This window comes from Scyliorhinus canicula, chromosome 25 (assembly GCF_902713615.1).
Source record: "Scyliorhinus canicula chromosome 25, sScyCan1.1, whole genome shotgun sequence".
NCBI lineage: Eukaryota > Metazoa > Chordata > Chondrichthyes > Carcharhiniformes > Scyliorhinidae > Scyliorhinus > Scyliorhinus canicula.
In genome coordinates, this window is record NC_052170.1 from 6,252,942 (window position 1) to 6,272,105 (window position 19,164).

Sequence of the window (19,164 nt, forward strand, 5' to 3'; positions counted from 1 at the left end):
TTGGATTAATAATCATCTTGTGAAGTACCTCGGGGGGAGTTTTGCTGATGCTAGCTATATAAATAAAGAGCGTTGTTACATCTCTCTGCCCTGGTCAATGAGCGCCTTGACCACAGCCTCAATAAGTGTTACAAAGCTCCAAAAATACCACCAGGTGCTTCAGAGTAGGGGAGAAGGAATGACCATAGCAACAGAGATGGAAAATAGACAGCAAATGAAGAGGCTTTGATGGCATCGCCCGGATGAGGATTTTTTTAAAAAAGGGCTGGGAGCATGGTGGCAGGTGTGACGAATGTGGGAATTTCAGATTGGTACTGATCCCAGTAAGGGTTTAAAAACCTGGGTTTAAAGTATGTTTGACTGCTGCACTAGTGCTTTTAAAAGAATCCTGGTTTGAAAGGTTTTGGGGGCCAGAGGGGCAATTAAGGCACCGTAAAAGCTGGGCTGATAGAGTTTTGTTTGCATTAAGAGGGATGCCGGTGGAGTTAAAAAAAAAATTCAATTTAAAAACAAATTTACCCAGTGGAGTTAATTGGATGCTGCAGGCGCGAGTCCCGTAGCGAGCCCATTTAGCCGGGTGTTTCCCAGCACTCGGAGTGCCGACAAACACCACGCCATGGGTAGATATGGGGCCTCAGTGGGGAATGCCCCGAAGAGGCAGACTGTCCCGTTCTCTGCACTCTGGGGCTCCGCATGCCTTAACTCCTCGGTGCACAAGGCGCCATTTTTGAATGGCGTCCCGATCTCTCGGCCCCCTCGACGCGATCCCCAGACCCCCCCCCCCCCAAGCTCCAACCCACCTACAAGGGTGTCCTCACGCTTTCCCCCAACCCCCGCACCCACAGGGGGTGTTTAGCACACTGGGCTAAATCGTTGGCTTTGAAAGCAGGCCAGCGGCACGGTTCGATTCCCGTACCAGCCTCCCCGGGCAGGCGCCGGAATGTGACGACTAGGGGCTTTTCACAGTAACTTCATCGAAGCATACTCGTGACAATAAGCGGTTTTCATTTTTCATTTCATTTTGCATAGTGTACCCCCCCCGGACCCCATCCGCAGCCCGGGAAAAATGCCAGCCTGGCACTCTGACAGCGCCCCTGCCAGATAGCAGTGCCACGTGGGCAGCTTGGCAGTACCAGGCTGGCACCCTGGATTTGAAAGTGGTTTGAGAGCTGAGATGGTTTTGTTGTTTGACTGGGAATAAAGATGGCAGTTAAGGTTTATTGTGCCACTGAACTGATTATCATTGTTTCAGGGTAACTGTGAGCTATTTTCTTGCGTGATGTTAAAAGATATTTTAATACTGTGTTAGTAATAAAGTTTCTTTTAATATTCCACATCCCTATTTTGTGTGAAATCACTCCTGGAGCGAGGAATCCTCCCTCACAGTCTTACAAAATTAAAATTAAACATTGGGGTTGAAAACATTGAAAATTGGGGTTTCTGTCCCAGTATCGCAGGCCGCTTTTGGGTCTGGTCTGGGATCGGAATACAGGGCAGAGGAAACTACGGAAAGAATAACAGAGAGTAAAAGAGCCCGGGCGGACGAAGAGAGGAGAAGAAAAATCCCGGCACTAGTGAAGCAAATAGTATGACCGGGTACACGAGCTAGGAGATCATCAATGAAATCAGAGCCAGCATGAGATCACGCTGCTGGGGGGCCGGAGAATCTGGCCCATGAAGTAATGACAGCGGAAGACGGGTCTTTCACTGGCAGCAGAACCCTGGCATCGACGGTGCTACACAGGCGGAGAAATTAACGTTGGCGGCAGAATCAAATGCGCTCTGAATGCGGCAGCGCATTTTGAATTCGAAAACCACCTTTCCTGTGGCCCCTGTACCGTTCCGATAATCCAGCCTGTTTATTTTCCAGCTCCGGGCTGCTCCACCCGAGTTTGGCTTGGGTTCTCTTATTTGGGATGTCAGCAGATTTGGCAAGTCCACATTTATTCAGCATCCTTGAGCAGTTCAGAGGCGGAGATTTTCCGCACAGGCCACAGCAGGTTCTCCCACGACAGACAGGGTGAGCCATTCAAATGTCCATCGACTTCGGCGGGAACGGAAGATCCTGGGGCCAGGAGGGGGCCAGAGAATTCCGGCCACAAAGCATCAGCAGTCGCCCTCATTAATACCGACACATGTGGGCTGGGCAGGCAAGAGGAGGGTCACTGCCTTGAGGGACATTATTGGAGCAGTTAGATTTTCACAGAAAGCTGGGAGCTTCCATGGTCAATCCCTTTTCCAATTTGCAAGTGGGGGGAAATTGCAGGTGCGAGCGAGGCTGAAATAAGAGGGGTGTCAGGGCCAGAGGGAGATTGCTGACGTCCAGAAGGGTTTGAAGACCATTTCAAGCAGGAAGACCACCGCTGAGCAGAGAGACTTCCATCCCATCTGTCTCAACTGGGCCCCAAGTCCAAATCTCGGAGGCCAAAGACGTCCTTTACGTCCACGTTTTCGCAGCAGGTATCGCTCAGGACAACGGTCCATTGAAGCCAGTGGAGTGATACCGACACAGGCCGGTTCACTTGACCAAGCATGGAGCTCCATTGGTCCCTCATGGGACTGGACCGAGCGGTAACCCAGGGATCCGTAACAATAACAAACTCGATGGATCAAGTGAATCAAAACATTTCCGCATCCCGGAGTGAGGGGGGATCTGTGTCGCCGTGGGAACCCAGTCTGGAGGTGAAGGGTCCGCAGGAAATGCGATTTTAATTTAAGGTATATTTAACGAACAGAAAGAAGCTTGTCTTTACGCAAAAACACTTACCTGCGGTCCTTGAGGTCCGGAAGGTCCAGGCAGCAACATTCCCTTTAAAGAAAACAAAAACAAATCATGTCAATGTTTCATATGAAAGTGTCTCACTGTTGAAGGATTTCCCTGCTGTTGGTTTATGACTATTATTAGAGTTTTCCAACAGGGACGATGAAGCAATCTGTCGAGTGGGAAGGTGGGGTTCAGCGCCTCAGCAAGAGCTGAGCTGTATAAACAGCTGGAACATCCTTTGTCCATGGAGGTCTCCAATGATATTATCAGTGACCACACAAGTAATTTGTCGTTCTCCGCTGTCCAACATTGACAACAGTCTCCAAAGAGAAGGACGCCCCTCGAATGCGTGTAATAGGGCGGTACATTGGCTCAGTGGTTAACACCGCTGCATCACAGCGCCAGGGACCCGGGTTCGATTCCGGCCTTGTCTGTGCGGATTCTGTACGTTCTCCCAGTGTCTGCGTGGGTTTCCTCCGGGCGCTCCGATTTCCTTCCACAGGAATTAAAGAATAGAATCATGGCATCCCTACAGTGCAGAGGGAGGCTATTCTGCCCATCGAGTCTGCACTGACCCTCCGAAAGAGCGGCTATTCGGCCCATCGAGTCTGCACCGTCCATCCGAAAGAGCACACCCTCCCTAGGCCCACTCCCTGACCCTCGCCCCGTAACTCCATAAATTGATCACGGCCAATCCACCCAACCTGCACATCTTGGGGACTGTGGGAGGAAACCGGAGCACCCGGAGGAAACTCTACGCAGACACGGGGAGAACGTGCTGACTCCACACAGTCACTCGAGGCCGGAATCGTACCTGGGTCTCTGACGCCGAGAGGCAGCAGTGCTGACCACTGTGCCACCGTGCTGTTGTCGGGGCAGGAGGGGCTAGCATGGTCATGTTAGTGGTGTCAAGGTTCAGAGAAACAGGTGGTCGGTATTGATAATCTCTGAGCACATAGAAGCAGGGGATAGCTGGGGCACTGGGGTGAGTGCGAGGACAGCTGTGACACTGAGCAAGTCAATGAACTGTCAATAATGGGTTGCAATCCCCGATCAATCAGGTGGGAGCTGGTGCTGTTCTGGGCATCTCATCCATCCTGAAATCAGCATGCACTACATGGGTATGTCCCCAATTAGCTTAAATATGTCAGCTAAATAAAGGATCAGGAAAGGGGAGTCTCTGTGCTGTCAGGACTGAGGTGACTGGAGGGACTGAGAGTTCATTGAAATGTGCCTTGTTGGTGTCCCGGATTGACGGGAGTGGGGCTGCAGACCTTGGAAGATTGAATCCAGCAGAGTGAAGTGTGGTAAACATCTGCCAGGAAGCCAAGAAGCTGCCCCTGGTGCAACATCTGTGCACCCGCGAGTATTTGTGGTTTTGCTTTTAAAGTGAAATCGACATTTTTGTTTGAAGTCATTTATGTTTGATCTGCGTTGACTTCACATACATAGATACATACAGTGCAGGAGGCCATTCAGCCCAACGAGTCTGCACCGACCCATTTATGCCCTTATTTCCACCCTATCCCCGTAACCCCATCTAACCTTTTTGGACACTAGGTCGCAATTTATCACGGCCAATCCACCTAACCTGCACATCTTTGGACTGTGGGAGGAAACCGGAGCACCTGGAGGAAACCCACGCAGACACGGGGAGGATGTGCAGACTCTGCACAGACAGTGACCCAAGCCGGAATCGAACCCTGGACCCTGGCGCTGTGAAGCCACAGTGCTAGCCACATGTGCTACCAGTGCTGCCCCAGGGTTTGTTTTAGTTTGTTTGTGACAGTAAAAGTTTTAAAAAGAAGAAAAAAAACAAAGGAAAGCTCCGCGTCTTGGTTTCAGCTTCACCGACCAACTGGTTGTCCTGTTAACAAGTGTAAGAACGGGTCGAATACCAGGAAGTGGAGGGGAGGATGGTGGGCTTGGAAATCGAGCCATCCATACTCACAGGCTCGATGATCGCAGGCTCTCCTTTCTCCCCCTTATCGCCCTTCAGGTTCTGCATCTGGAAGAAGAACAAAACACCAGAATGAGGGTCAGTGAACGCAACTATTCACAGTAAAAATAACATTTTGCAAATGTGCCACCGTTGCAACAGGTTGCAGCTATTCACCACAGTAAAAAAAAAACAGTTGTTTCCTGTAAATATTACGCTAATGTGTATTGTTGAGGATAAAACGGTGGAGGGCACCAATCAGGTTTCGGAGCAGCACGATGGCACGGTGGTTAGCACTGCTGCCACACAGTGCCAGGGACCCGGGTTCAATTCCGACCGCGATTGACCGTCTGTGTGGAGTTTGTACGTTCTGCCCGTGTCTGCGTGGGTTTCCTCCGGGTGCTCCGGTTTCTTCCCACAGTCCAAAGATGTGCAGGTTAGGATGTGCAGTTAGGTGGATCGTACTTGCTTTATTTCCCCTAAGTGGGTTACGGGGATAGGGTGGGGGATTGGGCCTAGGTATGGCTCTCTTTCAGAAGGCCGGTGCAGACTCGATGGGCTGAATGAACTTCTAGATTTATGAAGTAGGGGGTAAGCGCGTGGAGGACCTCCTCATCAACCTTCTCCTGGTCAAGTTGTCCATCAACAAGTCCAGGCAGCGGGAAGTTGAGGGCGCCTGACCCCCTTCGTGTCTTGAGTAGGTCAGAGTAGGTGTGGAAAACCTGCTCCCACTGGCGAAAGGATTGACAACGAGGGCGGCACAAATGTCAAGTCATTGGAAAAGGAAGCAAAAATGGGATGATGGGGAAAACTTCTTCACACCCCGAGTGGTTAAGGTCTGGAATACACTGCCGAGCGTGTGGTGGAGGGATAGAGAGTCGGAGGGTTTTAGATGGAATCTTCCCGAGTGTGAGACAACTGGAGGAAGGAGAAGTCGAGAAGGAAATGTTAATTCAATGGAAATGCTTCCATTAAGAAGTCTGAATGCAATAGTGTAATTCACAGAAAAGGGACAATAATTGTGCAGTGGATCAGAACAATGACAAATCGGTTAAGTACATTTGTCAACATGTCAGGATTAAACATTCATCTCCAGCGCACAATTATGCAAGTTTCGGACATGTTAGAATGGTAACATGACAGTCAAAAATCGTCCAATCAGGTGATAAAGGGTCTGTCTGGATTCTAATTGGCTGGGAGGAAGTAGGACGCTCTGAGGATTGACATGATGTACCACCAATGGTGAGGGTGTGGGAGGGCAGTGGACGGTGGTCAGGGAGGCAGGACACCTTGTGAGGAATGTGCGCGGCCAGAGTTGGCAATCCCAGCTTTAAATCCTGCTGTAAATGCGCGCTACACCATCCACCGTCCCTTGGTTGACAGCAGTCTCATTGTGGCCTATCTACGTTTGAAATAAATAGCTCGGACGAAGAGTTGTGGAAGGCGCCCTTACCCTTGTATCGTGCGTCTCTGACTCGCCCCGCTCAACTGGCCCAAACCTCTGGTTCCATCGAGCCTCGTAGTCTCTGTCGAGGTAGTCGTACATGTTTTCCTCGTACTCTCGAATTTCATACTCGTTGGTGAAGGGGCCCTCCGATTCTTCAACGAGCTCCTCCTGCATGGTCTGAAAGACAACAAAGGAGGTCCTTAGGTGGCGACACGTCCGACCCCTTCCCCCTGGATTGTCTTTATCCCTGGAGCTGTTTCGGTCAATACTTCCAGTGCCCTGGCCCCAATTAATCCTCCAATTGTTTAGCACGCGTACCGACTGTTTCACTATTTCAAACAGCAGATTCACTCATTTATTGCCAGGGATTAACAGCACTGACGGCAATTTAACATCAAGGCCGGGCCTCTAATGTGATAGAAATGCTCTAGGGGACTGAGTGCTTTCTCTCCCGTTTTCAAATGGGTAAAATCTGCAGGCGTGTGGAGGACAATTCCTCTTTAAAAGCACCCAGGGCCACATGGCACATTCTCTGGTCCATCTACCAGCCTCGAGCACAAGCAATCGCCCCCGGCAACTGGACACCAATGCTGACTGCAAATTCCTGATAAGGGAATAATATCCCAGGGAGAAGTGATGATTCATGCAACAGGAATCATCAGGATGCACAGAAAATCAGATCTGGCTCTCAATTGTCGAGTTAATGCCAACCTGAAAATTGCAAACAAACTTCACCCAGCTGGTCCCCGGGGAACAGACCGGGATCCATTCTGAGCTTTGCTGGCATCTGACTGAAAACAAGATTTAAATCTGGTTTCAAGTTAAGAACCTGCATTTCACTGAACAACCGCACCAAAGGTCGGGCACAATGGATTGAATGGCCTCCTTGCTGGAACAGTCTATGATGCCATGTTTATGTAAAGCACCTTGGACGTGCCAAAGTGTTTCACAGCCAACAAACTGCTTTCAGCCGCTGGTATTAAGGCAAAACTGGCATCGGACGTGTGCACAGGAAGATCCCACAAGTCACAAATGGGGTGAGAGGCCCAGACTATTTCTTCCGCTGGTGGAGGGAACAATATCAGGCAGGGAGCCCGAACCCGAGAAGGGAGAAGGTAATCTGCAAGGAGCCGACGAGGTGTCGCTACGTCCCATAACTCAACGGCGGAGGGTCTCTGGAGACTGAAAGCATTGCAGCACAATAGGGGCCATATGGTCGGGAGTGGCAGCCAATTTGACAAGAGGGAGCGGTGTCGCTGCAGTCACCAGCAGTGAACTGGCTGCCCCCCCCCACCCCCCCCCAATCCCCCCCATCCCCCCCATCCCCCCCCCCCCCCCCCCCCACCCCCCATTCCCAGGTGAAACAACGTTGGCCTTCTCACCCAGCCTCAGACTAGTCCACGGGATGTCAATCTCAGCTCGTTACTCCCCCGTGTGTGAGGTCCATCAACCGGGCGTTTAAAAAAGCAACAGGCTAGTGATGTGAATTCCCCATTGGGATGGGGACCGATATCAGTACACGAACTGGGCCAGATGATACTATGTGTTTCAATGATATACCTCAACGCCATTTTATACAGAGGCCCAATTGTGGTATTTTCCCTCTGTAGCCACATGGTTTTTTAAAAAAAACGGTGGCACAGTGGTTAGCACTGCTGCCTCACGGCGCCAGGGGCCTGGGTTCAATTCCGGCCTTGGGTCACTGTCTGTGGTGGAGTTTGCACGTTCTCCCCCGTGTCTCCGTGGGTTTCCCCCGGGTGCTCCGGTTTCCTCCCACAGTCCAAAGATGTGCGGGTTAGGTGGATTGGCCGTCCTAAATTGCCCCGTGGTGTCCAGGGATATGCAAGGCCGAGCGGACCTGGATAGAGCGCTCTTTCAGAGGGTCGGTGCAGGCTCGATGGGCTGAATGGCCTCTTTCTGCCCTTTCGGGACTCTATGATTATCTGAATCTAGAAGGAGAGGAGTGACTTGGAGGAAATGGGAAACAAGTTCCGGGAAGACAGACATTTAAACATTATTGCAACATGTTTCGTACATTCCCAGAAGGAAAACAAAAAGTAAAATGGGGGAAAAAAGAAGACTCGTCTGAACTGGTCTTGTGTACTTTAAACTGGCACGACCGGCAAAACAGGAAGAATGCTGGCCCAAAGTGCCTTTTCCTTCTGGATTGGGAGGAGGGAAGGATCTTGGAGTTATTACTAACTTCAAACAAAAGTAAACTCGCGTCAACCTCTGCACCTGAACATTAATCTCGCCGAAGCTCTGTTCACGCGTTTTCACTCCGCTAAGCTTCAATCTGTGCACCAGGCAGGAACAAGCTCATAGCCCATTAAAGGTCACCGTGCTCCTTGGCTGCTGGGGGGGGGGGGGCGATAGGTAGCCCATAGCAACAGGGGGGTTACCTCGTGGTGCGTCACGTTTTCCTCGACGGCTTCAGTGTTCGCAGAGGCGTTGTGGATGGCAGACTCCAAATCCGTGTAGTACTCCGCGCCGAGGAAATAATCATAAACATTCTCTGTGCCTTCTGGCGGAGTCAGTTCCTTATCCTGCACCAGAGATGAAAAAATGCAAGGGTGTTAGGCCTCGGCAGATCAGAGGAACCCACCCCACTGGGGCAGGGCCCTGGTTGTGACGTCAGATGATCCGGGCAGAACGTTGGTCACCCTGCCACACCTGACTCGATACCTCGTTGGCCGATCCGTAACGGCAATGGGTCAGGGTGTCAATACAGGTATTCTTCCTGCGGCCCAGTGGTCTAGGTTCACTGAACCGTCAAACCACAAACCAGGAGTAAAACGGCTCTCTGGGGTCCCTGGCTGGAATCCTCACCTATGGTCGATGATTTACATTTTTAAAAAAAATAAAAAATTTGCCGCCCAACAGGGGGATGTGCGAGGGATCCACTCGAGTAGGAAGGCCTCAGACAGGAGTCAAGCACTCGGCCTCGAGAGGAGAAAAAAAAATTGGGAAGCCTTTGAGGGGCCTCCTCCCAGAGAGTTGCAGGGCGTTAATGCTTCCTTCCACCAATTGTTGGGTTACCTGCTTACTGACTGGGACGTGGTCTGGAGTGCAATGACCCAAGTATTTGAAGCATTGGCAGCTTCAATCGCTTTTAATTTTGGTAAAATATTTTTATTTCCTGTTGCCCGGCACAGTGGAGTTCTGTGTTGCTCACCCACTTCGTTATTCTCTCTCTTCACCATGCAGGGTCCTCCCACCCCACCGAGTGAGTAGGCCGCTCCTCGGGCTCCAGACAACGATCCTTCCTGAGCCAGGCTCCGAAAAGGATCATCCATTGAATCCTGGAGTCGTTCAGCTCCCGGGTTTCTCCTACCTCCCAGTGGGGTTTGTGTTCCTGACCCTCCCTGAGGGAGGCTCCAGTGGAACCTTTGAAGGGTTGGGGATGGCTCTGTCGCCCCACCTGCCCACCCACAGCCCCACCACCCACACCCAGCTAACCCACATTTCGCCTGCTCCAGGCTGCAAAGATAATCGGCGGTCGATCCTCGTTTGTCCATACCTGGTCACGTTACCTTTGAACAAAACCAATCATTCAACGATGAAACAAACCTCTCGGCAATTAAAATAAGCTCGGGGCACCGTGCGAAATGAGACTCCAAACAATGCGTGATGTTAAAGTCGAGCAACTCGACAGTAAAAAGCTGGATTATTGCCTTTGGTTACTGTTGTGTGAAGCGCACATTCCGATTATCAGCAATCTCGGTGACCCGTTAATTCATTTGCGACAATTAAGCTCCTCAAGCCCCATTCAAATTGCATCAAGATCACTGGGAGGGGAGCGGAGGGGAGGGGGAGGGGAGTGGGCAAGGGGAGAGATGCCATAATCTTGCCTGACACTCCCCAAGCTGGGAATGCCTTCGCAGTCCGACCACGGGGCTACTGTATGAAATCCAAACCGCGTTTTCCAACACTATCGGATCTCTGCTCTCACATCGCTAATCTTTCTGTCCAACCATTTGCTCTCAACTATTTCAGCATAAGGGGAGGCGGTGGCAGAGTGGTATTGTCACTGGACTAGTAAACCAGAGACTCAGAGAGGATCCGGGTTCAAATCCCGTCGCTGCAGATGGTGAAATTTGAATTCAATGAAAAAAAAATCAGGAATTAAAAATCGAGTGTTGACCATGAAACCATAGTCCATTGTTGTAAAAACCCACCCGGTTCACCAATGTCCTTTCAGGAAGAAAATCTTCCGTCCTTATTGAAATGTGGTTGACACTTAACTGACCACCCCAAGGGCAATTAGGGATGAGCAATAAATGCCGGCCCATGTCCCATAAACGAATATTTAAAAGAAAACCCTAAACATTTCCCCCTGCTAACCATACACTTGTCCTTAGACAATCTGGAACTTGCACCCGAAACACGATTGAGCCACTTCAAAAATCAACAGATTTTCGTTTGCTCAGGGTGATTGGACGCAGAGTAAAGGGAATGAAGATAGAGATCTGTCACGTTCACAATGAGTGGCGGAAGCGGCTCGAAGGGCTGAATGGCCTCCCCCTGCTCCTATGTTCCTTTCGGTGCCTGGCATGTCGCTGGAGATATTTAGGACACGGAGTTCCAGCGATTGCTTCAACCCACGAGACGGAACTGTACATTTTTCATTCAGCCCCGTGCTTGACTTACATCATAAATCTTTTGCTTAACAAAACTCTCTGGACCTTAAAACAACCCAAATGCCAAGTCCATTTCACAGAAACTCTTTAAGCGATTGAAAATTCAGCATTTGAAAATCTGGAAGGGTTGCACAATCCTCAACATGACTTGGACAAGCATTGGACTCTTTAGGGAATTAAAAAAAACACGAAGGAGGTCATTAATCAGGAACCACTGGCTGACCATTTTCAGTCGGGAGTTCAGATTAATGGCAACAAATTAACTAGCGCACTAATTGTGAACGAACCGTCGGCTGCACAAGTGGACGCGTGTTTTTTTTTACTGTTTCCTCCCCACTACCTTTCACATTCAGTGAAGAGATTAGTAGGTATGCAAGGTGGCGAGGATGTTCGGGATGGAATATGAATAGGGCTCGGTGGAGTTCAGCAAGCCTGGGTTAAGTCTGTGTTAGCGGAATCATAACATGTCAGTCATCCAAGCTCCTCCTACATCGCCCTAAGAAGGAGTTCCTGGGATTTTCTTTGTCTACCTGTTCCCCAACCCCAAATGTTTCTATCTTTTGCCGGGCTGCCCGATCCTTCTTCTTCTTTTTGCGATTTTTTTTCGATTTCTTTGATCTGCCCTTGCCCTTCTTTTTAGATCGCTTGCGACCCTTCCTCCTTTTTTTGTGGCGGGGGCGATCAGTTGTCGTCTGTAAAAAGCAGCGAGAAAGTGAAACTGAGGTGGAGGAGACGTACAAAATGGAAAGGGGAGGGGGTGGGGAAAGAGTGCGGGATGGTGGTTGGGGAGGGGGGGGTGCAAACGACTGACAAGATCCTCCGCCCCGCCGGCAGCGTGTCCACGCTCGCTCGTTTCCCGACGGCGTGGGGTGACCCACAATGGGGAACCCCATTGGCCGGCTGCGGGTACGGAGAATCCGGCTGCAGGACGGGAGCGGGCCCCCACCCCCCCCCCAGAAACATGGTTGGCAGGACGGAAAATCCCGACCCGGATCTTTCATGGGGGGGGGAATGTGAACACCATTGGGCACCTGCTTGGAGATTCCCATTTTGGAGACTCGGGGTTCAAGATCGAAAAGGGCAAGAGGTGATTGACGGGGGGGGGGGGGGGGGGGGGGGGGGGTTCTTCAGGAATTAGGACTTGAGAACAGACCCCCCCCCCCTCCCTCCCCAAGAGAAAATCAGAAGGAGTGTGAATATTTTCACACCCAAGTTATAGAATGATTGGGAGTTGGAGGGTGGGTGGGTGGGTGGGGGGGGGGGGGGGGGGGGGTGGGAAACAGCTGTCGGAACAGACCAAATGTTGGCAGATGGGTGGCAATGTGCCAAACCACGAGGAACACATCCAAGCAAAGGTGGCAAACCGGGACCTGATGGTACAGCAACAGGAGGCCATGCGGTCTATTCAGAGACTTACACTGGGATAATCAGGACCAACAATGAGGCTGCCTTACCCAGGAGCCCCTCCCCCCCACCTGACCCAGGAGCCCCTCCCCCCGCCTTACCCAGGAGCCCCTCCCCCCCCACCTGACCCAGGAGCCCCTCCCCCCGCCTTACCCAGGAGCCCCTCCCCCCCCACCTGACCAGGAGCCCCTCCCCCCGCCTTACACAGGCGCCCCTCCCCCCTGCCTAACCCAGGAGCCCCTCCCCCATACCTGCCCTAGGCGCCCCTCCCCCCTGCCTTACCCAGGATCCCCTCCCCCTCACCTGACCCAGGAGCCCCTCCCCCCCACCTGACCCAGGCACCCCTCCCCCCCCGCCTGACCCAGGCACCCCTCCCCCTGCCTTACACAGGTGCCCCTCCCCCCCGCCTAACCCAGGCAGGCCTCCCCCCCACCTAACCCAGGCACCCCTCCCCCCCGCCTTACCCAGGCACCCCTCCCCCCGCCTTACCCAGGCACCCCTCCCCCTGCCTTACACAGGTGCCCCTCCCCCCCGCCTTACACAGGCGCCCATCCCCCCCGCCTTCCCTAGGTGCCCCTCCCCCCCCACCTTACCCAGGTGCCCCCCCGCCTTACCCAGGCGCCCCTCCCCCTGCCTTACACAGGTGCCCCTCCCCCCCCGCCTAACCCAGGCAGCCCTCCCCCCCACCTAACCCAGGAACCCCTCCCCCCCGCCTTACCCAGGCACCCCTCCCCCCGCCTTACCCAGGCACCCCTCCCCCTGCCTTACACAGGTGCCCCTCCCCCCCGCCTTACACAGGCGCCCATCCCCCCGCCTTCCCTAGGTGCCCCTCCCCCCCACCTTACCCAGGTGCCCCCCCCCCGCCTTACCCAGGCGCCCCTGTCCCCTGCCTTACCCAGGAGCCTCCCCCCCCCCCCCCGCCTTACCCAGGAGCCCCTGTCCCCTGCCTTACCCAGGCACCCCTCCCCCGCCTTACCCAGGTGCCCCTGTCCCCTGCCTTACCCAGGCGCCCCTCCCCCGCCTTACCCAGGCAGCCCTCCCCCCGCCTTACCCAGGCGCCCCTCCCCCCTGCCTTACCCAGGTCCCCCTCCCCCCGACTTACCCAGGTCCCCCTCCCCCTCCCCCACCTTACCCAGGTGTACCCCCCCGCCCCCCCGTCTTAATCAGGCACCACCCCTTGCATTTACAAAACACCTTTGCAAAACCGAAAAGAAACTGAGATCAAGTCACTAGGCGAGCTCTTGGACATTTACTGGTGGGGCAGTGAGCGTGTGATCACGCTCGCCCAGTGCCAATCAGCTGCTGAGGGCAATCGGAAAAAAAAGCTCGCTCAAAAGTTTGGAGGAGGAAAGGAAGATCGGGAGTTGGGAAATTCATGGAAGAAATTCCCGAGCTTGGCAGCTGAAGGTACGGCGTCCATATAGTCGAGCAAGGGAAATGAGGGAGTTGACCTGCCAGATGGGTTTTTAAAGAAGGATCTTGAAAAGATAAAAGGAGAGATGTTGTGGGAGGGAATCGAAGAGCTGAGGACCCAAGCAACACGGTCACCGTGGATGGAGCGATTCAAACCGGGAATGGGGGAAGAGGCCAGAATCAGAAGAGGGCTGCTGAGATCTTGGAGGAGAACTGAGATCTCGGAGGAGGACTGAGATCTCGGAGGAGGACTGAGATCTCGGAGGAGGACTGAGATCTCGGAGGAGAACTGAGATCTCGGAGGAGGACTGAGATCTCGGAAGAGGACTGAGATCTCGGAGGAGGGCTGAGATCTCGGAGGAGGGCTGAGATCTCGGAGGAGGGCTAAGATCTCGGAGGAGGACTGAGATCTCGGAGGAGGACTGAGATCTCGGAGGAGGGCTGAGATCTCGGAGGAGGGCTGAGATCTCGGAGGAGGACTGAGATCTCGGAGGAGGGCTGAGATCTCGGAGGAGGACTGAGATCTCGGAGGAGGGCTGAGATCTCGGAGGAGGGCTGAGATCTCGGAGGAGGACTGAGATCTCGGAGGAGGACTGAGATCTCGGAGGAGGGCTGAGATCTCGGAGGAGGACTGAGATCTCGGAGGAGGACTGAGATCTCGGAGGAGGGCTGAGATCTCGGAGGAGGGTTGAGATCTGGGAGGAGGACTGAGATCTCGGAGGAGGACTGAGATCTCGGAGGAGGACTGAGATCTCGGAGGAGGACTGGTTCTCAACAGGAAAAAGAAGAGTTGTCACGGGGAGCGAAGTAGCCCAAATAAAACGAGCACAGAATGCCCTACTGAGAGAACTGATGAGTAAACCAGGGAAAGAATCGAGTGAAGATAGTTGACGAATGAAAGGGCAGGGAGGTTACGTTTCCTCTTTGACACTCTGACATTCTTTGCTGCAGCTATGTTGGTTCATTGAAGCTTCACATCTAATACGTCTCCCTGTAGGTAAAAAGCATGTCAGGCACGGAATAACACTTAGACCCGAGTCGGGGGGGGGTAAATGGGCCGGAGATATTCCCAGAAACAAAACTCCACTCCCAATCCCAGCAAGCCAGCACGCGGGTTGGCACAGTTCACCAGGAAACCACACTCGCACCAGCTGTCCAGGAAACTGGCAGCAATATAAAGGCAACCCCACGCCATGTTGAAATCAGTCACTCCCCGAGTATAACCGCACAGGAGCCTGAAGGTGGTGGCCGACCCTGGGCAGGCTTCACGTTACGATGGGCCCACTAGACCCCGATGATGACACTTAAACAAAGACCCCTCTGATTTCTGGAAGGGTTTTAATCTCTGCTCAAATGGTTAATACTCTGCGGGATCAGAGTGGGTTCAAGTTGCCCGGGGGCATTTCTAACTGCTCCTCCACCACCAGCCAATTCCCCCCCCCCCCCCCCCCCCCCCCCCACCTTATAGTCAGGATCTCACCAGCTGCATGATTGACCTGGTCCGATACTGATTATAGAGTCCCTGCAGTGACGAAGGAGGACATTTGGCCCATCGAGTCTGCACCAACTCTCTGAAAGAGCATCTAACCCAGTCCCCATCCCTTACAACCCCACCCAACCTTTGGATATTAGGGAGTAATTTTAGCCTGGCCAATCCACCTGAGCCTCACCTCTTTGGACTGTCACTGGATTGACGTGAGGTAATATCACGTCAGCGGCTGGTTTAGCACAGTGGGCTAAACAGCTGGCTTGTAATGCAGCACAATGCCAGCAGCGCGGGTTCAATTCCCGCACCAGCCTCCCCGAACAGGCGCCGGAATGTGGCGACTAGGGGCTTTTCACAGTAACTTCATTGAAGCCTACTTGTGACAATAAGCGATTATTATTATTAGCAGCTCGTCAGGAACACTGAACTTGTGGAGTGTGGAGTCAAAGACCAACAAAAAGTGACTACTCCAGTCGAGAGATCCGGGTTCGATTCCCACCTCGGGCGATTGTCTGTGTGGAGTCTGCATGTTCTCCCCGTGTCTGCGTGGGTTTCCTCCGGGTGCTCCGGTTTCCTCCCACAGTCCAAAGGTGTGCGGGTTAGGATTGGCCATGAACAATGTGGGCGGGATTGGGGAGATAGGGCCTAGGTGGAGTGCTGTTTCGGGGGGGGGGGGGGGTAGTTGCAGACTCGATGGGCCGAATGGCCTCCTTCTGCAATGTAGGGATTCTCTGGATTCCTCCTACTCCCCCCACCCACTGTAATTTGGCCGTTACATCCAGGAGTGAAGCGATTGACATCCAGGGCACTGCTCCGGAAACATCCCCAGAAATATGGATCCAACGGGGACTGCTCTCCGCGTCGGTGACGAACAGCAGGAGTGAAACAGTCTGGGTAAATCCCAGACCTTCCCAGCTCAGCATCCCTAACCCTCCAACAAGGAAATACTCCGCAAAGGAAAATGACATTGCAAACTAAAACAGCAACTTAACGCTGGGCACCGGGCAATGCGGTGCCAAGGCCTTTCCCCCTCGAGTCCTGTTTCCTAAATAAAAGGCTAAAGACTGCTCTCTTTCCTCCCTTCCCTCACATTGCCACACCCTGGAGAGAGAGAGATTATTAACCAGGAAGTCACAAAGCTGGCCGTGTGACGCAACCTCTTTCCTCAGCTGGGTCAAGGGTCGAGAGGTCCCAATGGTACCCAGGTAACAGATTGAGGGTTTTCTCAACAGATTCTCATTCAACTTGCAACGTACCCCGAAGTGCCACTGCCCAATTTACTGGGAGCTATAGGCGGGTCACAGAATCACAGAAAATACAGTGCAGAAGAAGCCCTTCGGCCCATCCAGTCCATCCAGTCGGAACCAACACGTGCAAAACACCTGACCTGCCCACCTCATCCCATTTGCCAGCACTTGGCCCATAGCCGTGGGTCATTATTACTGACGCACAACTTGGACAGTACTCGAGGCAGAGGGCTTATTGGCAGATGAAGAAGCTCCATTGGAGGCCGGAGACGAGCTCTCAGTATAGGGCAGCATCCCAGCGGGAGCAAGCAACTGGCTGAACTGCACTGACTCCCCTCGATTACATCAACCAAAGGTCGACCAGTTCATTCTCCGACGCTACTTATCCCCCTCCCCCCCACCCCCGGATTTGGGCGGAACGGGAGAATTAGAGCGCCACAAGTCGGGGAATAAATACGGAGTGCACCCACCTCTTCATCATAAATGGGTTCCGGAAACTTCAATGGGTACGGCAGAAGGCTGTCGCAGTCAGGAATGTAGCGTTCGCAGTAGGTGTAGGCTGCCTTTGGGTCCGGAGACATCAACAACTGCTGGATATCACCCTGAGGGAGAGAAAGGGAGAGTGGGGGAGCAGAACAAGCAAGGTCACGGCTGAGGCCAACGGTCAAGGTGTCACAAAACACGCACAGTTACTCACATCCTGCATGTTTCAGCCAGGGTGGCCAATGCAATACTTAACGTTGCCTGTGGATCAATAGCAGGCAAAGGCGGAATGGAGGTTGGATCACATGACACACTTCCTTTCTGGGGATGTCACGCTGCATTCCCTTGAAGGCACATGACAACACTGGTTCACACTAACCCTCCATCATATACTACCTTTCATCGTTGTGTCGATCTCAAGGTGTGTGGCACCCTTCCTACTCGACACTCCTTCACCGGGCCTTCAACGCAAACAGGCTCCTCGTCAATCTCTCCTACCTCATTGATGGAACCATCAATTCACCAGACACGTGTTTTCCGATATGAATATAGGCTTTAATCTACTTACTACAGAGCCAGCCTGTTACCCGTTGATGAACTCTCGGTGAACTACAGGCTGACTCTGGACAAGGGTATTTATACAGCAGCACAAGAGGGATGAGTCATGGGCGGAGCCAAGGGTGGAGCCCTGTACAAGCTCCTGAGCGTTCCCATAGCTACTCCCCCTAGTGGTCAGATAACGCTACTGCGCTTACAAAGATACAGTGTGAATTAGCATGTTACATTCACCACACCCATCAAAGCAGCCTTCAAGAATGCAGACTCAACATTATCCAACTCACGATTCATATACCTCCCCTCCCTCCACTGCTCTTTACAATTTCACCGCGCCCTGCACTATGGCCATTGCTCGATCACATTCCCCATTTTAAATTTTGCTGATTAAAATGTAACGTACTTCTTAGCAATTACTGCGCAATATTAACGAGGAGTGTGACATGACTCAGCAACCGTGGGTTCCCATTGCAATTGGCACCTGGAATTGCTGACTGGCATCTTCAGATGCAGGATGCAATCCCTTCAGCAGATTTGAATGTAGGCCTGGGATGTATGAAAACAGAAGCTGGGCTAAGGACACACTGCCACCTGAGCAGCAGGAATAACCAACATTCTACATGCGTTACTGCAGGATGCAAGGACACAGTTCCGTCCAACTTTTGGAAGAGATGGTGAAAGCTGCTTCTCAACAGGTGGCTCTTGTGCCTCCGAGGCAGGAGGCTGAGGGCTCCTGTACAAAGTCAGAGCTGACAGTCTGAAGCAGGACTGAGGTAATTAAGTGCTGTGTTTGGAGGGGGCGTTATACCAAAACTCTGTCTCCTCTCCCAGGGGAGTTTAAAGGCTCACAGCACCATATTGAAAGGAGAGCTGGGAGTCCTCACTGGCCTCCTGGTCAACTCATGTCTTCTCAGTCCAAAATGGGCCGGCCCTTATCCGCAGGTTATGCCTCCTTTCTAGACTCTCGAAGCAAGTTAAGTTGCCTCTCAGTGTCTACCATCTCAAGTCCTCTTATATGTTAATGGGAGGAATGTGTTCAAGAAGAAGCTTGCTCCAGTAATCACATAATAATAATCTATATTGTCACAAGTAGGCTTACATTAACACTGCACTGAAGTTACTGTGAAAAGCCCCTAGTCGCCACATTCCGGCGCCTGTTCGGGTACACTGAGGGAGAATTCAGAATGTCCAATTCACCTAACAAGCACGTCTTTCGGGACTTATGGGAGGAAAGCGGAGCGCCCGGAGGAAACCCACGCAGACACGGGGAGAACGTGCAGGCTCCGCACAGACAGTGACCCCCAAGCCGGGAATCGAATCTGCGACCCTGGCGCTGTGCAGCAACAGTGCTAACCACTGCGCTACCGTGCCGGCAACTACTGAACGGGGAAATATTTTTGCAGCGTACACAATTTATGCTGTGCTGTAATATCATTGTGGCCATGGGGCGGATGCGTCTTGCTCATAAGTCGTTTAAGGTGGCAGAAAGAGTTGAGAGAGAAGTTCATACAACATGCAGCATCAGCGGCTTTAACAGGAGACAAGTGCAAAGAGGTTACGTTGAACTTGTATAAGACACTGGTATTGGGTCCAGGTCTGGGAAACACACTATAGGGAGGATGTTGAACACATTGGAGAGAGCGCAGAAAAGGTTTACAAGAATGAAGTTTACAAGGGCGGCACAGTGGCACAGTGATTAGCACCGCTGCCTCACAACACCAGGATCCCGGGTTCAATTCGGGCCTCGGGTGACAGCCTGCGTGGAGTCTGCACGTTCTCCCCGTGC

The 19,164-nt window shown here is 52.6% G+C and overlaps 1 protein-coding gene across 2 annotated transcripts in view; it reads right to left on the reverse strand.

Moving 5' to 3' along the window:
• Positions 1-19,164, reverse strand: part of LOC119957252 (collagen alpha-1(XI) chain-like) — a 282,576-nt gene that overhangs the window by 155,625 nt on the left and 107,787 nt on the right. The window contains exons 5-10 of one of the 2 annotated variants that reach the window (XM_038785098.1): positions 16,811-16,942; positions 11,321-11,482; positions 8,553-8,696; positions 6,157-6,327; positions 4,716-4,772; positions 2,768-2,809 (exon numbers count right to left, since the gene is read on the reverse strand). In XM_038785098.1, coding sequence (XP_038641026.1) covers positions 2,768-2,809; positions 4,716-4,772; positions 6,157-6,327; positions 8,553-8,696; positions 11,321-11,482; positions 16,811-16,942 — 708 coding nt within the window. The remainder of the gene's footprint in view (positions 1-2,767; positions 2,810-4,715; positions 4,773-6,156; positions 6,328-8,552; positions 8,697-11,320; positions 11,483-16,810; positions 16,943-19,164) is intronic. The other variant, XM_038785099.1, reaches the window with a different exon arrangement.